This window comes from Globicephala melas, chromosome 3 (assembly GCF_963455315.2).
Source record: "Globicephala melas chromosome 3, mGloMel1.2, whole genome shotgun sequence".
NCBI classification, from domain to species: Eukaryota; Metazoa; Chordata; class Mammalia; order Artiodactyla; family Delphinidae; genus Globicephala; species Globicephala melas.
The window spans coordinates 112,696,229-112,715,447 of NC_083316.1; the positions used below are offsets into that span (position 1 = coordinate 112,696,229).

The 19,219-nt window shown below is 42.3% G+C and overlaps 2 protein-coding genes and 1 pseudogene across 2 annotated transcripts in view; 2 read left to right on the forward strand and 1 right to left on the reverse strand.

The window, feature by feature from the left end:
* The window catches only part of LOC115860274 (F-box/LRR-repeat protein 21), a 64,399-nt gene that overhangs the window by 14,632 nt on the left and 30,548 nt on the right, over positions 1-19,219 (forward strand). Inside the window, exons 3-5 of the mRNA XM_030869921.2 lie at positions 1,134-1,287; positions 2,654-2,697; positions 3,745-3,904. The gene's annotated coding sequence lies outside the window, so the exon portion shown is untranslated. The remainder of the gene's footprint in view (positions 1-1,133; positions 1,288-2,653; positions 2,698-3,744; positions 3,905-19,219) is intronic.
* On the reverse strand, positions 1,092-4,129 carry IL9 (interleukin 9). Its single transcript, XM_030869922.2, has 5 exons — positions 4,016-4,129; positions 3,861-3,896; positions 3,743-3,775; positions 2,394-2,525; positions 1,092-1,202 (listed from the first exon to the last, which is right to left on the reverse strand). The coding sequence occupies exons 1-5, from the start codon at positions 4,127-4,129 to the stop codon at positions 1,092-1,094; spliced, it is 426 nt and encodes a 141-aa protein (XP_030725782.1).
* Positions 13,489-14,307, forward strand: LOC132597031 (small ribosomal subunit protein uS2-like; annotated as a pseudogene).

Genomic DNA, 19,219 nt, shown 5'->3' on the forward strand with positions numbered 1-19,219 from the left:
GATGGCCTTCAGCACTGAGGGAAGACAGAGTTTAAACCAGTGAGCAGAAAGCCTCTGGACTTAGAGACCCAGCTTGTTGCCCTTTGATAGACATGTCACTGTCAGTTAATCACTGAGAAACTTGGCTCTTTCTGTCAAAACTAAGACTAAAATAATTATGATTGGATGGATGTACCCATGGACCCACCATTTCTGCACCAAATAATAAAACACTCCCCTGACCTGGGCCCCCTTTGCTAAAACTCCTCCACTTCCCCTATGTGGGAGGGGCGTGGCTGCAGGTGGAGGATGAATTTCATGCCACCCCTGTCACTAATGGAGCTGCACAGCTACAGGGACCACACTGCCCATATCATCAGAGAACCTCACCTCTGGCCAAGGCCTGTTTGCTGTGCAGGTCACATGGATATTTCTTGACATTGTAACCGACAGAAATCCCTTTGAGGAATCCTGGCTCTGGGTGCTCTGAACTTTATGTATTATTGACACCAAAAGTACCAAAGGATGGTCTAGCCCCATAGGGAGAAGCAATTTTAATTTTACCAGTACCTAGAAAAATACTGCCCTTGGTAGATTCCTCTAAACCAGTGGACCCCAGCCTCTTCGGCACCAGGGACCAGTTTCGTGGTAGACAATTTCCCCACAGATGGGGGTGTGGGGGGGCTGGGGGATGGATCAGGCAGTACTGTGAGCCATGGGGAGCGATGGGGAGCAGCAGATGAAGCTTTGCTCGCTTGCCACTCTCTTCCTGCTGTGCGGCCCTGTTCCTAACAGCCCAGACACGGTTCACGAGGCTTCAAGTCTGTGTTGAGGATAACGAGTCTTACTGTTATTACAGGAGTATTTGACCCATCAGCCCATTGACAGACTTGTAGCTTTCTTTGTTCTGAGCATCAAGGAACAAATAAGCACCTAGAGACCAGACTTGAGTTTTTTTCCAAGATCTGTTTATTCCAAAATAAAGATATAAAATTTTAAACAAACTATTAAAACTGATTTTGACTTAGCATGGCTTATTTGATTTTTTAATTGCAACAACTTAAAGAGGAGGCTTTCTAAATTCAATAAATAGAATAAATAACATTTCAGCTTCACACTCTGCCTCTCATCCTTTCTTTCTGGAAACTTTCCAGGACAGTCTTCAGAAATGTCAGCATATTGCCTGTTGTGGTTTGGTTGCATGGCTGTTCACAGGAAAAATACTGTTGGGATAAAAGTTGACAAAGGCAGAGTGACTAAAACAGTATGGAACCCAGCAGCCCCAGGAACCACCCTGCCCAGAGCCTGGTGAGTGGATGGGGGGGGGGATGGTCAGTGGGGGTGGGGGTGTGCTGGCAGTGGGGGGCTTGAGGCATGGAGCAAATGGATGGGGAGTTGCTAACATTTTGTGTAGGCGGCATAGGTGCTTGACTTTGAAGTAGGATTTCAGGGGTCTGCTTGCCACACACACACAGACACACACACATCAAGTGGCCCTAAATCTCTAAATCTCCTCATTAGAGGAAACCTTCTTGGGATGCTTTGAGGCTTAAAATTTTGTTTTTGTCCTTTTTGGCTGTCCTTCCAAGGTCATTTTATAGCACAATGACTAAGAGCGGGATTTAGGAGTCCCATAGACCAGAGTTCAAATCTCAGCACTGCCACTTATTAAATATGCAGCCTTGGGCAAATCAGTTAACCTCACTGAGCCTCAGTTCCCACCTCTACAGCGTGAGGGTGGTAAATCTGACAATTGTCATTAAGGTAGGTATTCAATGAAACGGTATATATTAAGCATTTAGAACTGCATGCTGTTGATGGCAGAAACCCCCGCAGTTCAGTAGCTGAGTGAGGAGGGGCCCTCACAGGGTGATGGTAATGAAAAAAGTTCACTCCCTCCCCTCTCCTCCAGCGACCAGGGTGTATGCTCAAGAAGAGGACGCGCTGATGGACATTTAGGGCAGATGACAAGCTTCCACGTGGATGTGGATGTGGATGTGTCTTCCCTTAAACACCTCCTTGGCCGATGGAAAGAAAACTTTAACTTACAGGCCGGAATATCCACTCGGCAAACTGAATCTCTAAGATTATGTAGAACTGTATGGCCTACAGCCCTGATTCTCTAGATTTTAGCTTCTAATTACAATCAGGCTAGATTCTTTCATTATTCAAGAGGTGGAGAGAAGTAAAAGCCAACACAGGGGTGAGTGTTTTTTAAAGGGAGAGGGAACAATGAGCCATCCGGGCAGATCTCACTTTAATTCTCTTGCTCTGATTAAATTTCTTATATGTCCCTAATCAACCTTGAACTACCAGTTCCAGCTTTATCACCCTTTCTCATTCAGATGGAGTTGGCATTGACATTCACACAAAAATAACTAACCAGAGCACATCACAGATAAAAACACACTCACTCCACACTTGTTGTTCTGGAGGGCTTCAACTGTTTTCTTCACCCCATTGAAAGTCAGCAGGAAACCTGTTTTCACTATGGTGTTGGTCATCTGCGACAGACCCTCCTGTAAGCATGCTGAGGTGCAGTTGTCCTGGTAAATAACAAGGATTTAGGAAAAGAAACACTCAGAGGACAGCTTTGAGTAGGAATCACAAAGAGAACGCTTTTAGAGGCTATTTTAATTTAACCATTGTAATCTAAACTTGCATTATTTTTTAGACAGGTCCCTTGTCAGGCTAGGAAATGATCTTCAATATTTCAAGGTAAGGCCCTTTTCCCACAGCGACACTTCCTGAAGATTTCCAGTATGTTGCGCCCCAGGGAACATGAGGCCTGTGGACCCCAGGAAACAGCCAGTGCTGAGTCTACTTTTCAAAGGATGCTTCCTTGTTCCAAGTCTTGTCATAGTGAGTTTGAAAGTACAGAGAAAGGAAAAGCCTTTCCACACCAGCCTGATGGGATGTGCCAGTTGAATACTGCCATTGTTTCAGCAGTAGCTAAAACCATGGATTAAAAACTGAGGGAATGGGCTGGGCCATAAGTGTGTGGTTCCTCCTCAGAAGGCATAATAGATGGACTGTGATAGGGAGTGACACCTGACCTCAGCTGTGGTGAAAAGCTCGGGTTCTCCCAGGCCTGGCTTGTGAGAGAGTCAAGCACCACAGCACCTTGGGCAGGTGCTGCTTCCTCACCTTAACCAGGAAATTCCTGCCACGCTTCCTCTCCACCAAAGTGGGGAATGACTCCCTGGAAACCCTTTTCACTTTCCCTCCACCCACAATCTCAGACACCCTATCCTCCTGGAAGGCAGGCTTCAAACCTTCCAATAGCCACTCTAAATCAGCTAAGCAGAAGGATAGGGAGGGAGGGAGGGAGGGAGAAGGCAAAGTATGTAGAGAGTTTAGGCCAGTGGAAGGACAAAAGGATGTCATTTTATTTACATTGTTTTGCAACCCTAGAGATACCAGCAAATGGATTAGAAAACTGTGATATGAACTATATCATTTGTTATATTCTCAGTCCCAGTTTGATTTAATTGTGCACATGGCCACTAATCTAAAAACACATTCAAGATTCTTTTTTAAATATTGAAGTGTTCAGACTTCTCAAGGAGACTAAATGCAAAGAAATGTATATATCAATAGCATAGAATTTCAAGATTTTGAAAGCTTTTTAAAATTGTTACTAATCTGTAACAATTGTAACTAAGTAACGGTTTCTTATTTCAGATATCAAATAGAACAATTAATTTTGACTTAAAGCCTTTAAAAAACCATGATCAAGATTATTTTCTTTTACTATACTTACAGAAGGAATGGGCAGACACAAACAATCAGTCACCTGCGAAAGAGAAATTTCAGAGTGAAGATTCCAGATGTGAAAACTAAAATTAGTTTGGAAAGATCTTAGAAGAGCATTTACTCACATTGGTGCTGCAGTTGCATTTTGAAGATGGATGTTCCTAAAAAAGTAAGTAGAGAAACAAGAACCCATGGTGGGTGGTGCATTTTTCATCCTCTTATATTTCACTTAAATGTTCAATAATTGCCTTTCCCGCTGGCGCCCCCGTCTGCAGCTTACCTGCAGGTTGTTGATGAGGTACTCAACATACTTGATCCCTGTAAAGGTCAAACACGTCTGGCTGGCGGCAGAGCAGAGGAGCAGGGCAGAGGCAAGGACCACGGCCAGGAGCATCTTGACAAGGGGCTGGAGCTTGGCCTTCAAATGCCTTCAAATCAAGTTGTATTTAAAGCTGCCCTGCAGACATGGAAAATCCCTGACATCAAACTGATACCAATGCCCACTTTTTCTCTGTAAACTTGGGCCACTTGACATTGAAACAATATTTGTGTGTGTATATATCTCAAACTGAGTCACTTGGCCAAGACTATGTGACATTGTCCCACGAAATACCATTCCTCAGAAAAGATGCTTTTCAAACAGTTGGGTATCAAGTTGCTGCAGGAAAAGTTAAAGATCTTAAAACAATAATTTTTTTGAAGGCAGGAGATTCTGGTTGTGAGAGTGAAAATACTTTCCATGAAGGCCCAGGTCTGTATTTTCCCCTTTTTACTGATAAATGCTGATATAATAACCAGTCACTGGTGTTCTGACGAAGGCGGGTGTGGAGGATGAGAAATAGTGCAGGAGAGCGGTTCTGTCATCAGGGTTTTTGCAAGCTCAGTCTCATCATTGCTACCTCAATCTTACTATACTTTACTTCCAAATCTTAAACTTGTCTTCCATGCTTGGGGCCAGATTCCCTACCTCACACAAACGCATCCTGGAACAAGTGACTGAAGGAGGAAGTCTTCAACTTAAGCACAAGAATGCAGCAACAGTGCCTGTTAAAACTGGCCTGGAGGATTCCTTAGTGTCTTTAGGGAACTTACATAGCACTGTGCAACAGCCAGTAAAAACTCCATGCTCAAAATAAGATAATAGTTAACATTTATTGAGTACTTATTACATACCAGTCGCAATTCTAAGCACTTTATGGGAATTAAACCATGTAATGTGTACAGTCATCAAATGAGGTCTGTACTAATTTGTCATCCCCATTTTTTTACCTTTTAAAACACTGTCTGCCCCTTAGCTTCTTGGTTCTTTGGAGAAGTCGTTCTAATCCCTATGAGCCAGGAAGCAGTCTCACTGTAGCCCTATGAAGGAAGTAGTATAATTATCCTCATTATTTTATTTTATAGCTGTGGAAACTGAGGCACAGAGAGGCAAACAATTTGCCCAAAGCCACACAGCCAGAAAGCAACAAAATTTGTATTCAAACCCAGAAGTCTGATTCCCAGGTTCAGTCCTTAATATTCTGGCTTTCCTGCTTCTCTGTGTTTTTTGTATGCCTCTTCCATCAGGATATATACCTCTTGTGGGTCTATTTCACCCCTGTATCCTTAGCACTTGGGAAGGTGCCTGGGGAACAGTGGGCCATCACTAAATCCTTGTTGGGTCAAATCATTAATGCGAAAAGTTTTTGAAATAGTAAGAAATGTGCACATAAACTGAGATTTTATAAGACTTCAGACCTAGTTTCTAGGGTACATATTTGGAGGTGTGTGCGCTTAAGAAAATATATCTTCTACATAATAGAGACTGAAAAGGCGCTTTGCTTGGCACTTTGTGCCGTAGTGGCCCACGGGGACAAACCCGTAAGATTTCTCACCACTACTCTTACTACTGTAAGAGCGTGTGACATTATTGCTTTTCTCGTTGCACGTTGTTCCTTACGAGCGACGATGGATCATTGGTGTTTGGCGGCTCTATGTGGCCACATTATCTTGGTGGCAAACAAGGGAAAAAGAAATTGGCTTTCTGCTTAGTTCCCCAAATCCTCCCGCATCTCTAACTTCCAGGCCTGTCCTCTGCAGGCACTAAGAAGGAGGTTCAAAGGCTTCTCAGCCTATGGCAAACACTTTTATTACTAAGTCCAGTATCTATGCCCTTTCCTTGATGGTAGAACCCTGATTAGTTCAGGGTGGCAATGTGTCCAGCCAAACATTCACTTTTTCAGCCTCTCTTGCTGCTATAGGTGACCATGTGACATGTTCTGATCAATGCAATGTCTGTATAATTCTTTTGCTTTCTTGGTACTAGGAGATAAAAGTAGCTGAAACCTGCCCTTACCCCTTGTTCCAGTTTGGGCATGGATGTGATGGCAGGAGCTTCAGCAGCAATCTTATAACCATGAAGGAATGGAAAAGAGAATTGCAGCAATAGCAGCACTAACACTTTACATAAATAGAAATTAATCATAAAAAACAATAACAATAAAACCATGAAAGCAACACCAGAAAGTAACAATAAGAATAGAAGAGTGATACTAAATTCTAGCTAGATATCACTGCCTACTGAAGACGCTGAGCCTTGAAACTCAGTAAAAATGGAAAGCTATTATAGAAATGGAAAATACCATGTGCTGGAGAGACGTTAAAAGATATGCGAGGGTCATATTGAACCTTTTTCCCTGACATCATTGGAAGATTTAAGAGACTTGAAAGGACAGTCATCTCACTGTGTGAATCAACATTATTTAATGCTGTGTGTATGAACCATGGAAATCATTCCACACAGCATCAGGTGTGCCTCTCACACTGAGGAAGACCCCTCTTACTGCACAGATGGGGGCTGTACCCAGAAAGACGAATGGATTTGCCCGAAGCCCTATCTCTAGTTAATGGTGGGGGATAGTATAGTGTTGTGATTAAGACCAGGAAGCCTGAGAACAGACTGCCTGGGTTCAGACCTTGCTTCTATCGTTTGTTAGACACATGGCCTTGGGTGGATGTCTTGACCTCTCCAAGCTTCCATCTCCTGACCATAAAACACCGATGAGTGTGGAAAATGGGGATAGGGTTGTCATATAAGGCCTATCTCAGAGAATTCTTGTAAAGATTAAAAGAAATGTTTATGCAGCTTGTCATGCAGATTAAGTAGCCTCAGTTTGAAATTTGACAGGGCAATGCAGTCTAGCTTAGGACTCAACAAACTGTAACCTACTTGGCCAGATTCAGTGTAAACCCCGAAAGCTAAGAACGGTTTTTAATCCTTTTGAAGTGTTATTAAAAAATAATTAACAGATAAAAACAAAGAAGAATGTGTTACAGAGACCATATATAGCCTGTGATGTCTAAAATATTGACTATCTGACCCTTTACCAAAAAGGGTAGTTCACATACCACATTCCTCATTTTCAGAAGATACAATCTGTTATCTCCCACTCCTGGGAAGGGCACAGCTAGGAGCTGGTGGCTCACGTGTCTCTTCTCCCACTGTCCTTCTCTTATTCAGGTCAGCCCTCCATACAGAGGGGAAGGGAGTGGGGGCCCTGGAATCTTCGGCTGCCTGATTCTCTGCAGTGCTGGAGGCCCATCATTTCCTGCAGCTGTCTGTGGAATGAGCTCGATGGTGTCACGAGCCAAACACCTTCTCTTGGTGTAGCCATGACCCACCATCAGTGGTATCTAAAGTAGGCCCTGGTTTACTGAGAACAGTTTTGCATATTGAAGTCCGAAGAAAAGTGGGTGAACTAACATCCTTTTCTTCCTGGGCCAAATCCTGGCCTGACCAGCTAGCCTTGCGTCACCCACCCTCCTACCTACCCCCTAAGAGCTGGTGCTGGGGATAGGTGATCAGTGGACATTGGTGCTACTTGGGCAGGTTATCTAGCCTTTCCAAGCATCAGTGTACCATCAACACTCACCCGCACAGGAATCTGGGGCAGATCACCTAGGCCTACCTCACGGAGGGATAGGAGTGTCCCATTTGGAATACTTCTTCAGGAATGAGACATGTTTCCATTTGGAAATTTGGTCTGGTCTGATCCAGTCTCTACTCTCCCCTCACCTACCACCCTCCAGTCATGTTGGTTTCTTACTACATCCAGCCTCCAGGCCATTGCTCTTGCTGAGCTCTGCCTGGAATATTCTTCCTCAGCTCTTCCATGTATGGCCCGTTCTCATCCTTCAGGTTTCAACTCAAAAGCCACCTCCTCCACGAAGCCCTCCATGACCATAGTAGTCTTTGCAATCTGCATGATTCTGTCTTAAGGTCTATTCCTCCTTGTGGGCTGTAAGTTCCATGAGAGCCAATACGATGACTGACTCTTGTTCATTTGTATTCCCAGGGTGCAGTCTATATTAAGCATTTAGGAATTACTGGTTAAATGAATGAATGATGAATACATTTAATCTTGTAAAAGCTTATTAAATTTATATTATTTACGAAATGACCAATACATATTCTCCGTGGACCAGTAACAAAAAAAGAGCAAATATAACATTTTAAAAACCTGAGCCAGGAAAGTGATTCAGCAATGAACAAAATAAACCTTCCTGTTCTGTAGTCCCTTGAGAAATTTGAAGTACTTTTTAATCTCTTCTTCTTTTTCAATTCTCATTGAACTACATGAGGAAGGCATATCAGGTGTGGGAACTCCAGCTCTGTAAAGGATGAAACAGATAGAGAGAAAGAGAGGTGACTATTCTTAACAGTTCTTTCCCATCTCCCCACCCACTCAGTTATAAAAAAGAAAAGAATTAAAATTACTTAGATGGTAGCTCTGCAATTCAAAACACCATTAAACAGCAGATGTTTATCTACGCAAAGTCTACAACTTTTGAAGTTTAGCTTCTAGGATTTCTTTCAGTATCAAAATGTATGTATGTATGCAAATGATCTCTTACAAAGGAAATACACCAAGCTCAGAAATTAATTACTCACCTATTTTATCAAGACGATTGGAGAGTAAGATGCTTACCAAGATTTAGCGTAGAGAACATATTTTACAATAAATGACAAAAGGCTATACTCAACCAGTTATTTTGTTCTAAAGATAAAGTTTGACATTTTTGTTTTGTGATAAAAACCCATGTGTCATGGATTATTTCTCTGGGAATAAAACAAAATGGTTATTTGTTCTAGGAAGCCACAGCACAAAATGATACACCCCCAAAAAAGGCACTCAGTTTCTAAGTAAAACCCATTCTCCTTTTTTCAGTAAACAACCAAGCGATAACTAGTTATGAGAATCCTCAAGCACTAATTTCTTAATCAAATAGTTATTTCTAAGTTAGTATTTCTCAATCAAGTGTGATGGGGCAAACCCCACTGGATGTGCTGTCATCCCTTTAGGGGCTTCTCCCCCAAGGAGGTGATTTCTAGCTGGGTGCCCAGCACCCTCCCCTTGCATCTATCCCTCCTAAGGAAATTCTGGGTCCCAAGGACACAGAGCCTACTGCTCCCAGACTGGCCCCTATGCAGTTTCCAGAGCTCCGAGACCAGCATCCTCTCTTCCCTCCCCTCCCCTCCCCTCTTCTCCCCTGCACTGTTGGTGAATAACAATCCAAGCTACCTTTGTCAGTGGAATTTTCACACCCTCCTATCGACACAGCCCATCATTACCTGAAACCTGCCCCTACATTAGTTAAAGACTGTGGGACCCCCTATGCTGTGGCTAGCTTACTAGTGTCCATCTAATTAAGAAAGGATAAGAACTCCTGTTCTGGATCCCATTGGGGAAGGCACTAGAATTTGTTGAACCCTGACTACATACAAGGTGACATGTTAAGCACTTTATGTATATTATCTGACTCAGGCCTCTTGACAATCTTTACTAGCCCCATTTTTTTTTTTAATTTTATTTATTTATTTATTTATTTTTGGCTGTGTTGGGTCTTCGTTTCTGTGCAAGGGCTTTCTCTAGTTGCGGTGAGCGGGGGCCACTCTTCATCGCGGCGCGCGGGCCTCTCACTATCGCGGCCTCTCTTGTTGAGGCGCACAGGCTCCAGACGCGCAAGCTCAGTAGTTGTGGCTCACGGGCCTAGTTGCTCCGCGGCATGTGGGATCTTCCCAGACAATGGCTCGAACCTGTGTCCCCTGCATTGGCAGGCAGATTCTCAACCACTGCACCACCAGGGAAGCCCCTACTAGTCCCATTTTATAGATGTGGAAATTGAAGCTCAGAGAGGCTGAGAGTCACCTTAGTCACACAGCTGGCAGTGTGAACTGGATTTATCTGCTTAGCTGGACTCTCCGATTCGTCCCAATGACACGTCTACTTATATTGGTGCTATTGTACCATGACCTTTCGTTTCTGTGGCTCTTCTGTATATCTAAGTATATGGTTGGGAATATCTGCCTGCTTCTTATTACTTGTCATTTTCAAAAGTGCCTTAGATGGCTTCAAACATTTATAGTTCTAGATTGGTTTTAGAATCCTTTTGATAAGTTTCCTCCCCCAAAAAATCATATTAGGATTTTAATTGGGATTGTGTTCAATATAAACTGAAGTTAGGAAAAAATGATGTCTTTGAAATATTGAATCTCTCCATCCAGGATGATGATATGTCTCTATATATTCAAGCCTTTTTTATTTCCCTCAATTCAATTTTATATTTCTTTTTTCGTACAGGTTTTGCAGAGTTTTGTGAAGTTTATTCCTAGGTCTACCTATTTATTCAACAGTATTTATTGAGAACTTATTATATCCTGAGCATTGTTCTAGGTCTCTGGGGATAAAGCAGTGAGCAAAACAAAGTATCTGGTCTTGGGAAGCCTACATTCTAGAAAGCAGAGAAAGACAATAAACAAACAAATATCTTGGTAATATGTCAGGTGGTCATAAGTGCCATGAAAATCGAAAGCAGGTAAGCAAACAGTGAGTGGTAGAAGGTGGGAGTTACGTTCTTTAAGGTGGTCAGTGATTTTGATCAGTATTAAATCTCTGATACGGTGATTTGAGTGGAGGTCCACAGAAAGTGGGTGAGTGCATCAGGCAGATATCTTGGAGAATATTTCAGGCAGTGAGAATAGAAAGCTCAAGGGCCCTGAGGATAGAGTGTGTCTGCCATGCAGGAGGAACAGCATGGAGGCTAGTGTTTCTATAGCAGAGTGATTGAAGAAAAGAATGGAAACATTGGGGTCAGAGAGGGGGCCAGAAAGCAAATCAAATAGAGCATGACAGGCGGTGAGGAGGACTTAAGATTTTACTCGAAATAAGGTGGAAGCCATCGGAGAGCTTTGAGCAGAGGAATAACATGATCTGACCTATAGTTTAGGTCATGAAGAATAGCTGCTGCATGGAGAATAGCTGGGACACAAGAGTGGAAGACTTGATCGCCTTTTACAGTTAGATCTGATAGGCTGGTGGGCTGGCTAAATGAGGAGAGAGAAAGAAAAGAGTCATTGACTGACATAAGGAAGACTGCAGAAGACACAGGTACTGGAGTGGAGGAGTTGCGATGGGGTGAATTTTGTTCTGGACGTGTTTAGTTTGAGATGCCTATTAAGCATCCAGGGGCCATGTTGAGTAGGTAGTTGGGTAAAAAGGGTAAAGAAAGAGATGAAGTGTTTTCTATTTTAATAGCTATTGAGTGCAGGGTTACATTTCCTAACTGGTTATTGCTAATATTATAGGTATAGAAGTTAGCTTTTGCTATGTAGCAAAAGCCCACAACACCTTAGTGGCATGCCACAATAATCGTTAATTTCACATATATTTATGGGCTTCAGGTGGGCTTGACTGCACAGCTCTGCTGATCTTGTTTGGGTTCACTTATATATCTGCAGGTTTGCAGGAGTTGGTTAATCTAGGCTGGGCCTGGCTTCCACATACCTGAGACCGTTGGGATAATCCCATGTAAAAGTTCTTCTCGTGTAGTGGAAGACATGTAGGAGTAAAGCCCAGTGCTTAGTTTCATCTCAGGCCTCTGCTTGCATCACTTCTGCCTACATGCCAGTACCAAAGCAAGTCATATGGCTGATCAATGACCGAAGCAGGGCACCTTGCCCATGGTGAGAGGAGATGTAGCAGTTATATGGCAAAGGGCATGGATATGGGGAGGAGGGAGGAACTAGGCCAAATGATGCAATCCAACACAAGAGAAAAATGATTAATGTTTGTATCTTTATCTTATACCCACCAACTACTGAACCCTCTTATTAGTTTTAATGATTTTCAATGGATTCTCTTGGTTATTTTCCTTAAGTAGATGTTCTCATCTGAAAATAATAATCCTCTAGTCCAGGGATCAGCAAATTTTTCTTAAATGTCCAGCTAGTGGATATTTCAGACTTCGTAGGCCATATGGTCTCTGTCCCAATTCCTCAACTCTGTTGCTGTAGCAGGGAAGTAGCTAGAGACATTACATACATTAACGGCTCTGGCTTTGTCCCAATAAAACTTTATTTAAAAATAAACAAGCAGTCAGCCCGTTTTCTGACCCCTGCTGCTATAATCAATTTCTTTAGAATACTATGTCTTGTTTCCTTTTGTTGTTATTATTTCACAGCTAGAATTAAGGAAATGCCATTTTTGTCATAGCAAGCCTCGTGGCCATTTTCTTCACTTTACTGGGAATACTTTCAGTGTTTTCCATTTAAATATCATGTTTGCTATTGATTTCATCATAAAGAATGGTTTTGTATTTCTAGTTTACTAAGTTATTAGAAATGTCTCTCAGTTTTACAGAGTGTCTTTTTAAGTTCCTGTCAGGACCGTGAGTTTTATCTTTTCACTTATTCACGTGATAAATTATTTTAATAGATTACCAAATGTTGAATCATCCTTACATTCCTTGAATAAAATCTATTTGGTCATACTATGTTACCTTTTTAACACACTGCTGGATTCAATTTGCCATTCCTTTATTTTGAATTTTTTATTTGTAATGCACACTGGGAGGTCTTCCTAGGCTCAAACAAACATTCAGCTAAATGTGGACTCAACTAAACATTCAGACTCACAAGACTATCCTAGGTCACACTCAGTACCTGCCTCCTCCGAAGGGTAGAGGATGGACAGAATTTGCAGGAAGGCAGCGTTGGTTGCTTCTCTCCATGGGAGCGGTCATCCAGGAGACATTCCTTTAGCCCTCCACATGAGATGGCTCAGGTGTGACGTAGCAAGACTCCCACTGCAAGGGGATAGGATGGTGGTGGCTTAAAGGCCTTGTGCCCCATAGGAGTCAATATCCCTTGGAAAAGTTCCAATGGGGGGGGCTTCCAAGTCCCCTGCATTCAGGGGAGCCCAAGGCTGTGATGTCCCCATGAGGAATTTATAGTTCATTGGTAGTCCTCCCAGTCCAGACACACTTTGCCAATCAGGCCCAGTTTATATTTTACCTTCATCTGGTTTTCAGGGAAACAGAACTAAAAAATTAACGGAAAGGCCAAATTCTCTTTTGGAAGGGGAAACTGTTGTGTTAATACATTACGTGCACCATCTACATCCATAAGTTCATTCCTAATTTTCTCTTTTCTGTGCTTTTTCAGGTTTTGGTCAGGATTATGCTATCCTCATAAAGTGCGTTAGGAAGCTTTCCATTTTTCTCTATACTTTGTAAGAGTTTAATCAGCCTGAGAATTTTCAGTGTTCACGCCTCCATGGAAAGCGGGGGATTTTTCTTGTTCATTTCCACAAACCCAGTGACAACAGTGCCTGGGACACAGCAATTAGATTATTTGCTGTCCTTTCTGTTCTACCTAGACAGGGGTGCGTGGCATTGTTCTGGGCTCCTGTCGTAACTTAAAGGGAAACTTTCACAATGTCTGGAGCCCTTGAGGTCCTGCAAATGAAGGAGGGTATGTCCTCAAATTCCTTGCAGCAGGAACCCAGTTAGGTGGCACCAACCTTGACTTCCAAATGGAACGGTACGTTTACACAAGAAAAAGTAATGGTATCTACATCATAAATCTGAAGAGAACCGGGAGAAGCTTCTGCCGGCAGCTCGTGCCGTTCTTGCCTTTGAAAATCCTGCTGGTGTCGTGTCATATCCTCCAGGACTACTGGCCAGTGGGCTGTGCTGAAGTTTGTTGCAGTCAGTGCGGCCACTCCTATTGCTGGACACTTCACTCCTGGAAACTTCACTAACCAGATCCAGGCAGACTTCTGGGACCTGCAACTTCCGGTGGTTACTGATCCCAGGGCCTGCCCCGCATCTCTCTGGGTAAGGCACGCTCTCCTCTGTACCGTGTGGACGTTGCCGTCTCACACATGCGCAAGGGCACTCACTCAGTGCATCCGATGTTCTTCATGCCGGCCGGGGAAGTTCTGCGCCTGCGCGGCGCCATCTCCCGTGAGCACCCGCGGAAAGTCACAGCTGATCTACGTCTACGGAGACACTGAAGAGATGGCAGAGGTAGAGCCGGCTACAGCTGAAAAGGTTGAGAGCACGGAGGAACTTCTGGATGAACGGACTGCTCCAGCTCCCGAATTTACGGCCCCTCAACCGGAGGTGGCAGGCTGGGCTGCAGGCACAGGGGCTCTCTGCCCTCTTCTGCGACTCACCGTTGAAGACGAGTCAGCCCGCCTCCCAGGACGGCACTGCAGCCAGTGGGTAGGGACATCCGCCAAGTCCCCTTAAGCTGTTCTTCCGCAGACTGCAAAATGCAAATCAGGTTGACGGAAAACAACCGTTTCTTTTTTTTAAAAAAAAGCATTGCTGAACGAATTAAGTTCTTATAAGAACTTGTCCATAAAATCTGGTTCTGATGACTTTCGGAGGTTAACTCTGGCATTTTTTTTTTTTTTTTATCTTTTTAGTGCTCTATTAGGTTTTTCACTTCTTGATTTTTTTTTTATTGTGCATTTTCCTAGAAGATGATCCCAGATTTTTGCTAACAAAGTAATGATATTGTGCATTTTGCCCACATTTTCTCTTTGGTGAAACTTGTAGGAAAGTTTGTATAGTTGATTATTTTCAGAGAATCAAGTTATGCTTTTATTTATCAATACTGTGTATGATTTTTCTTATTCTAATTTAGCATTTTTGCTAAGTTATAAATGATTATTGCCTTTATTAATTCCTTCTTACCTGATTTAGATTATTTTATTGTTCCTCTGCTAGCTCCTTAAGTCACGTTTGCTTCATTTTTGAAACAGATAGTAGCTCCAGTTATTGAGTACACTATCAAATGTATTATCTCACTGAATCCTCATAACACCCCATAAGGCCTCATAAGAAGTCTTTAGTATAGTGGTTATGAGTGCAGACTCGAGCTACAGTTGCTGCCATTTGTAACTTGTGCATGTGACTTCTCGGTGCTCCTATTTCTTCACCTGTAAAATGGGATAATCATATAATCTACATTATAGGCCTGTTAGGGGAGATAAATAAATTCATACACATAAAGCCCCTAGAACCGTGTCTGGCACATAATTTGCACCATGGAAGTAGTTGATATTATTATTTAAAGGTGAGGAATTGAAGCTTTATAAAGTTAAGTAACTTGCCCGGGATCACATAGTTATTACTAGATAAGAAGCCAGTCTTTTGAACACAGCAACCCTGTGTAGATTTTGGGGTATGGTTTGCTTGTTCTCATTAATTTCTTAATAGTCTATAATTTCAGTTTTGTTTTCTTCATGAAGTTTCTGTTGGTTTCTTCCTCTGAATGAAACCTTTTTGTTTCTTCCTATCCACGTGATCTTCATCCTTGGAACTCAGAAATTTCACCAGAATTTGTGTAGTTGTGGCTATTCTTTTTGCTCCTGACCAGCAAATAGCCCATTTGATCTTAAGATCATAATCTTTCTTCCAGTTAAAATCTTTTCTATTAGTTTCTTGATCACCAATCTTCATTTTTGTCCTCCTATAATTCCTATTGTACATATTTTGAAATGTCTTAAACTTAGTTTTCTTGCCTTTGTTTTTCCCTTAAATTTCTTACCATTGTTTTTACTCCTGATTTCTGGGGGAACTTTTGGATTGGGTCCTTTAATTCCCAATTCAATTATTTGCAGAATCCAATCTGTTGTTTAAACGCCTCTATTGAGGGTTTTTTCCCCATGAATGAATATTTTAACTTAAAATTTCAATGTGCATTCCAAATAGTATGTAATGAGCTCATGAAGCCCATCATGCACCATTTTTATAAAAATGATTAATTAGGAATTCCACCAAAGCTTTCATTTCCATTAAAGTTCTTTGACCCTGGATATAGCCATCCAACTTCTCTTTCTCCAAAATCTGACACCCACTGTCAGACCCTAAACCAACTTATTTGGTTCAGGCTCACTCTCCCCCATACCTTACTTCAGCATCTTTCCATCTTCCTTTTTGATCTTTAGTAAAGTTTTAATTTTAGAACAGTTTAAGCTTTACAGCAAAGTTGTGAATATAGTACAGAAAGTTCTCATATAGCCCACATCTAGTTTCCCCAGCTATTAACATCTTACATTTGTTACTTATGTACATGGTACACTTGTTACAATTGATGAACCAATATTGATACATTATTATTAACTGAAGTCCTTACCTTATTCAGATTTTCTTAGTTTTTCCTTTATGTCCTTGTGCTGTTCCAGGATCCCATCCAGGACACCACATTACGTTTAGTCGTTATGTCTCTTTAGGCTCTCCTTGGCTGTGACAATTTCTCAGACTTTCCTTGTTTTTGATGACCTTGACAGTTTTGAAGAATACTGGTCAAGCATTTTGTAGAGAATGTCCCTCAGTTGAGATTTGCCTGATGGTTTTCTCACGATTAAACTGAGGTTGTGTGTTTTGGGAGGAAGACCACAGAAGTCAAGTGTTGTTTTTGTCACATCATATCAAAGGTACATACATCAACATGACTTATCCCTACTTATGTTGACCTTGATCATCTGGCTGAGGTAGCATTTGTCAGGTTTCTTACTGTTGGTTATTCTTTTCTCCTTTTTCCATACTGTACTCTGTAGAAGGAAGTCACCATACGTAGCCCACACATAAGGAGCAGGGAGCTGTGTTCCATTTTCTTGAGGGCTGAGTATCTACATAAATTATTTGGGATTCTTTTGCATGGGAGATTTGTCTCATTTATTTATATCAGTATGGACTCATGAATATTTATTTTACACTTTGGGTTACAATCCAGTACTGCCTTATTTATTTGGTTGCTCAAATTGCTCCAGCTTTAGCCACTTGGAGATGTTTGAATTGTCTTCTGTGTCCCTTTTGACCCTATCACTGTGGGCTTTTTCGTTTTCTGAGCACTGTATTACTTTCTGGTACTGTAAGATATTTCAGGCTCATCTTGTCTATTTGCTTCCCCAGTCCTAGAATCAGCCATTTCTCCAAAGAGTGCAGATTCCTTTTATTGGGGAATGGTATTAGAAAGCAAGATGGAAGCTAGCTTTGTTCATTGCTGCTGGGGTTTTGTTTTTTCTTCTTTTCAGTTGTGCAATTGTATTTTTTATCTTCAAGAATTGTTACATATTATTTGTTTTCCTAACAGCCTGCTCTTGCTTTATTGATACAATGTAAGAATAAGAATTGTTAAAAATATATACACAGGAAGTGGGGGAGGGAGAAGCTCTTTTATTAAGCGCTTTTCATTCAGTATTATTTACTCTGAATGTTCTATTTAAACTGCTGAGTATTTTTGTATATTTGGTAATTTTTTGCTCTGCTGATGCATATGGACAGTTGTTCAGAAAGATAATCAGGACGGGCAGCTGAGATGGGTTCCAACAGAGACTATGTAAGCCAGTGTAATTTCTTTCAGTCCTTAACAAACATAGAAGACAAATTTAGATGTATAATTTTTCTGTAGCAGCTTACAGATTGAATAGTTTGTTCAGGACAGGGATGGTGCTGTAAGCAGTGCTAAGCTGCTTGGGTGGAATTTCATGTTAGCTCAAGAGCAAGGTCTCCTTCTTGTCTTGGAAGTTGGACATCAGCTACCACAGAGCCTCCCTCTAGGTGACATCTTGGCCATCACAGAGTCTTCTTCCACCCAGAGGACAAGCCCTGTCCTCAGCAGCCTCAAGGATGCAGATTTTAAGCAAGGTTACTGGATTCCACTCCCCTTGGCCTCTAGCACCTGCTCTAGGTACTTTAGGTAAAAGACTCAAAACGAAAAAGTATTGAACTTTGTCTCTGCTCACTCCTTTTTTTTAAAAACGTCTTTATTGAAGTATAATTGCTGTACAATAGTGTGTTAGTTTCTGCTTTTATAACAAAGTGAATCAGCTATACATATACATATATCCCCGTATCTCCTCCCTCTTGCGTCTCCCTCCCACCCTCCCTATCCCCCCTCTAGGTGGTCACAAAGCACTGAGCTGATCTCCCTGTGCTGTGTGGCTGCTTCCTACCAGCTATCTGTTTTACATTTGGTAGTGTGTATATGTCCGTGCCACTCTCTCACTTCATCCCAGCTTACCCTTCCCCCCCCGCAGTGTCCTCAAGTCCATTCTCTACATCTGTGTCTTTATTCCTGTCCTGCCCCTAGGTTCGTGAGAACCTTTTTTTTAGATTCCATATATATGTGTTAGCATACGGTATTTGTTTTTCTCTTTCTGACTTACTTCACTCTGTATGACAGACTCTAGGTCCATCCACCTCACTACAAATAACTCAATTTTGTTTCTTTTCTTTTTATGGTGGAGTAATATTGCATTGTATATACGTGCCACATCTTCTTTATCTATTCATCTGTCGACGGACACTTAGGTTGCATCCATGTCCTGGCTATTGTAAATAGAGATGTAATGAACATTGCGGTACATGACTTTTTTTTTTTTTATTTTATGTGGTACGCGGGCCTCTCACTGCTGCGGCCTCTCCCGTTGCGGAGCACAGGCTCCGGACGTGCAGGCCCAGCGGCCATGGCTCACGGGCCCAGCCGCTCAGCGGCATGTGGGACCCTCCCGGACCGGGGCACGAACCCGCGTCCCCTGCGTCGGCAGGCGGGCCCCCAACCACTGCGCCACCAGGGAAGCCCGACTTTTTTGAATTATGGTTTCCTCAGGGTATATGCCCAGTAGGCTGATTGCTGGGTCGTATGGTAGTTCTATGTTTAGTTTTTTAAGGAACCTCCATACTGTTCTCCATAGTGGCTGTATCAATTTACATTCCCACCAACAGTCTGCTCGCTCCTTTTATAGTAACCTGCTCTATCTCTAGCTCCCTGAGGGGGTACAATGGCAATCCTTTCAGTTACCCCAGGTGAACATCCTCTCATGGTGGGATGTCTGACCAGCCCTCCCTTACTCCACTCCTACCTGGGCCATTCCAACTGAAACCTCATAAAATAACAAGGTTGGCATGTTAGTTATTTACTGCTGCGTAACAATTTACTCCAAACTTAGCAGCTTAAAACAACACACATTTATTATCTCGCAGTTTCCGTCTGTCAGGAATCTGGGCGTGGCTTAGCTGGGTCCCCTACTTCAAGGTCTCTCACAAGGTTGCAATCAGATGTCAACAAAGGCTGTGTGGTCTCATCCAAAGGCTCAGTTGGGGGAAGGATCTGCTTTCAAACCCACATGGTTTGGGCAGGAATCAGTTC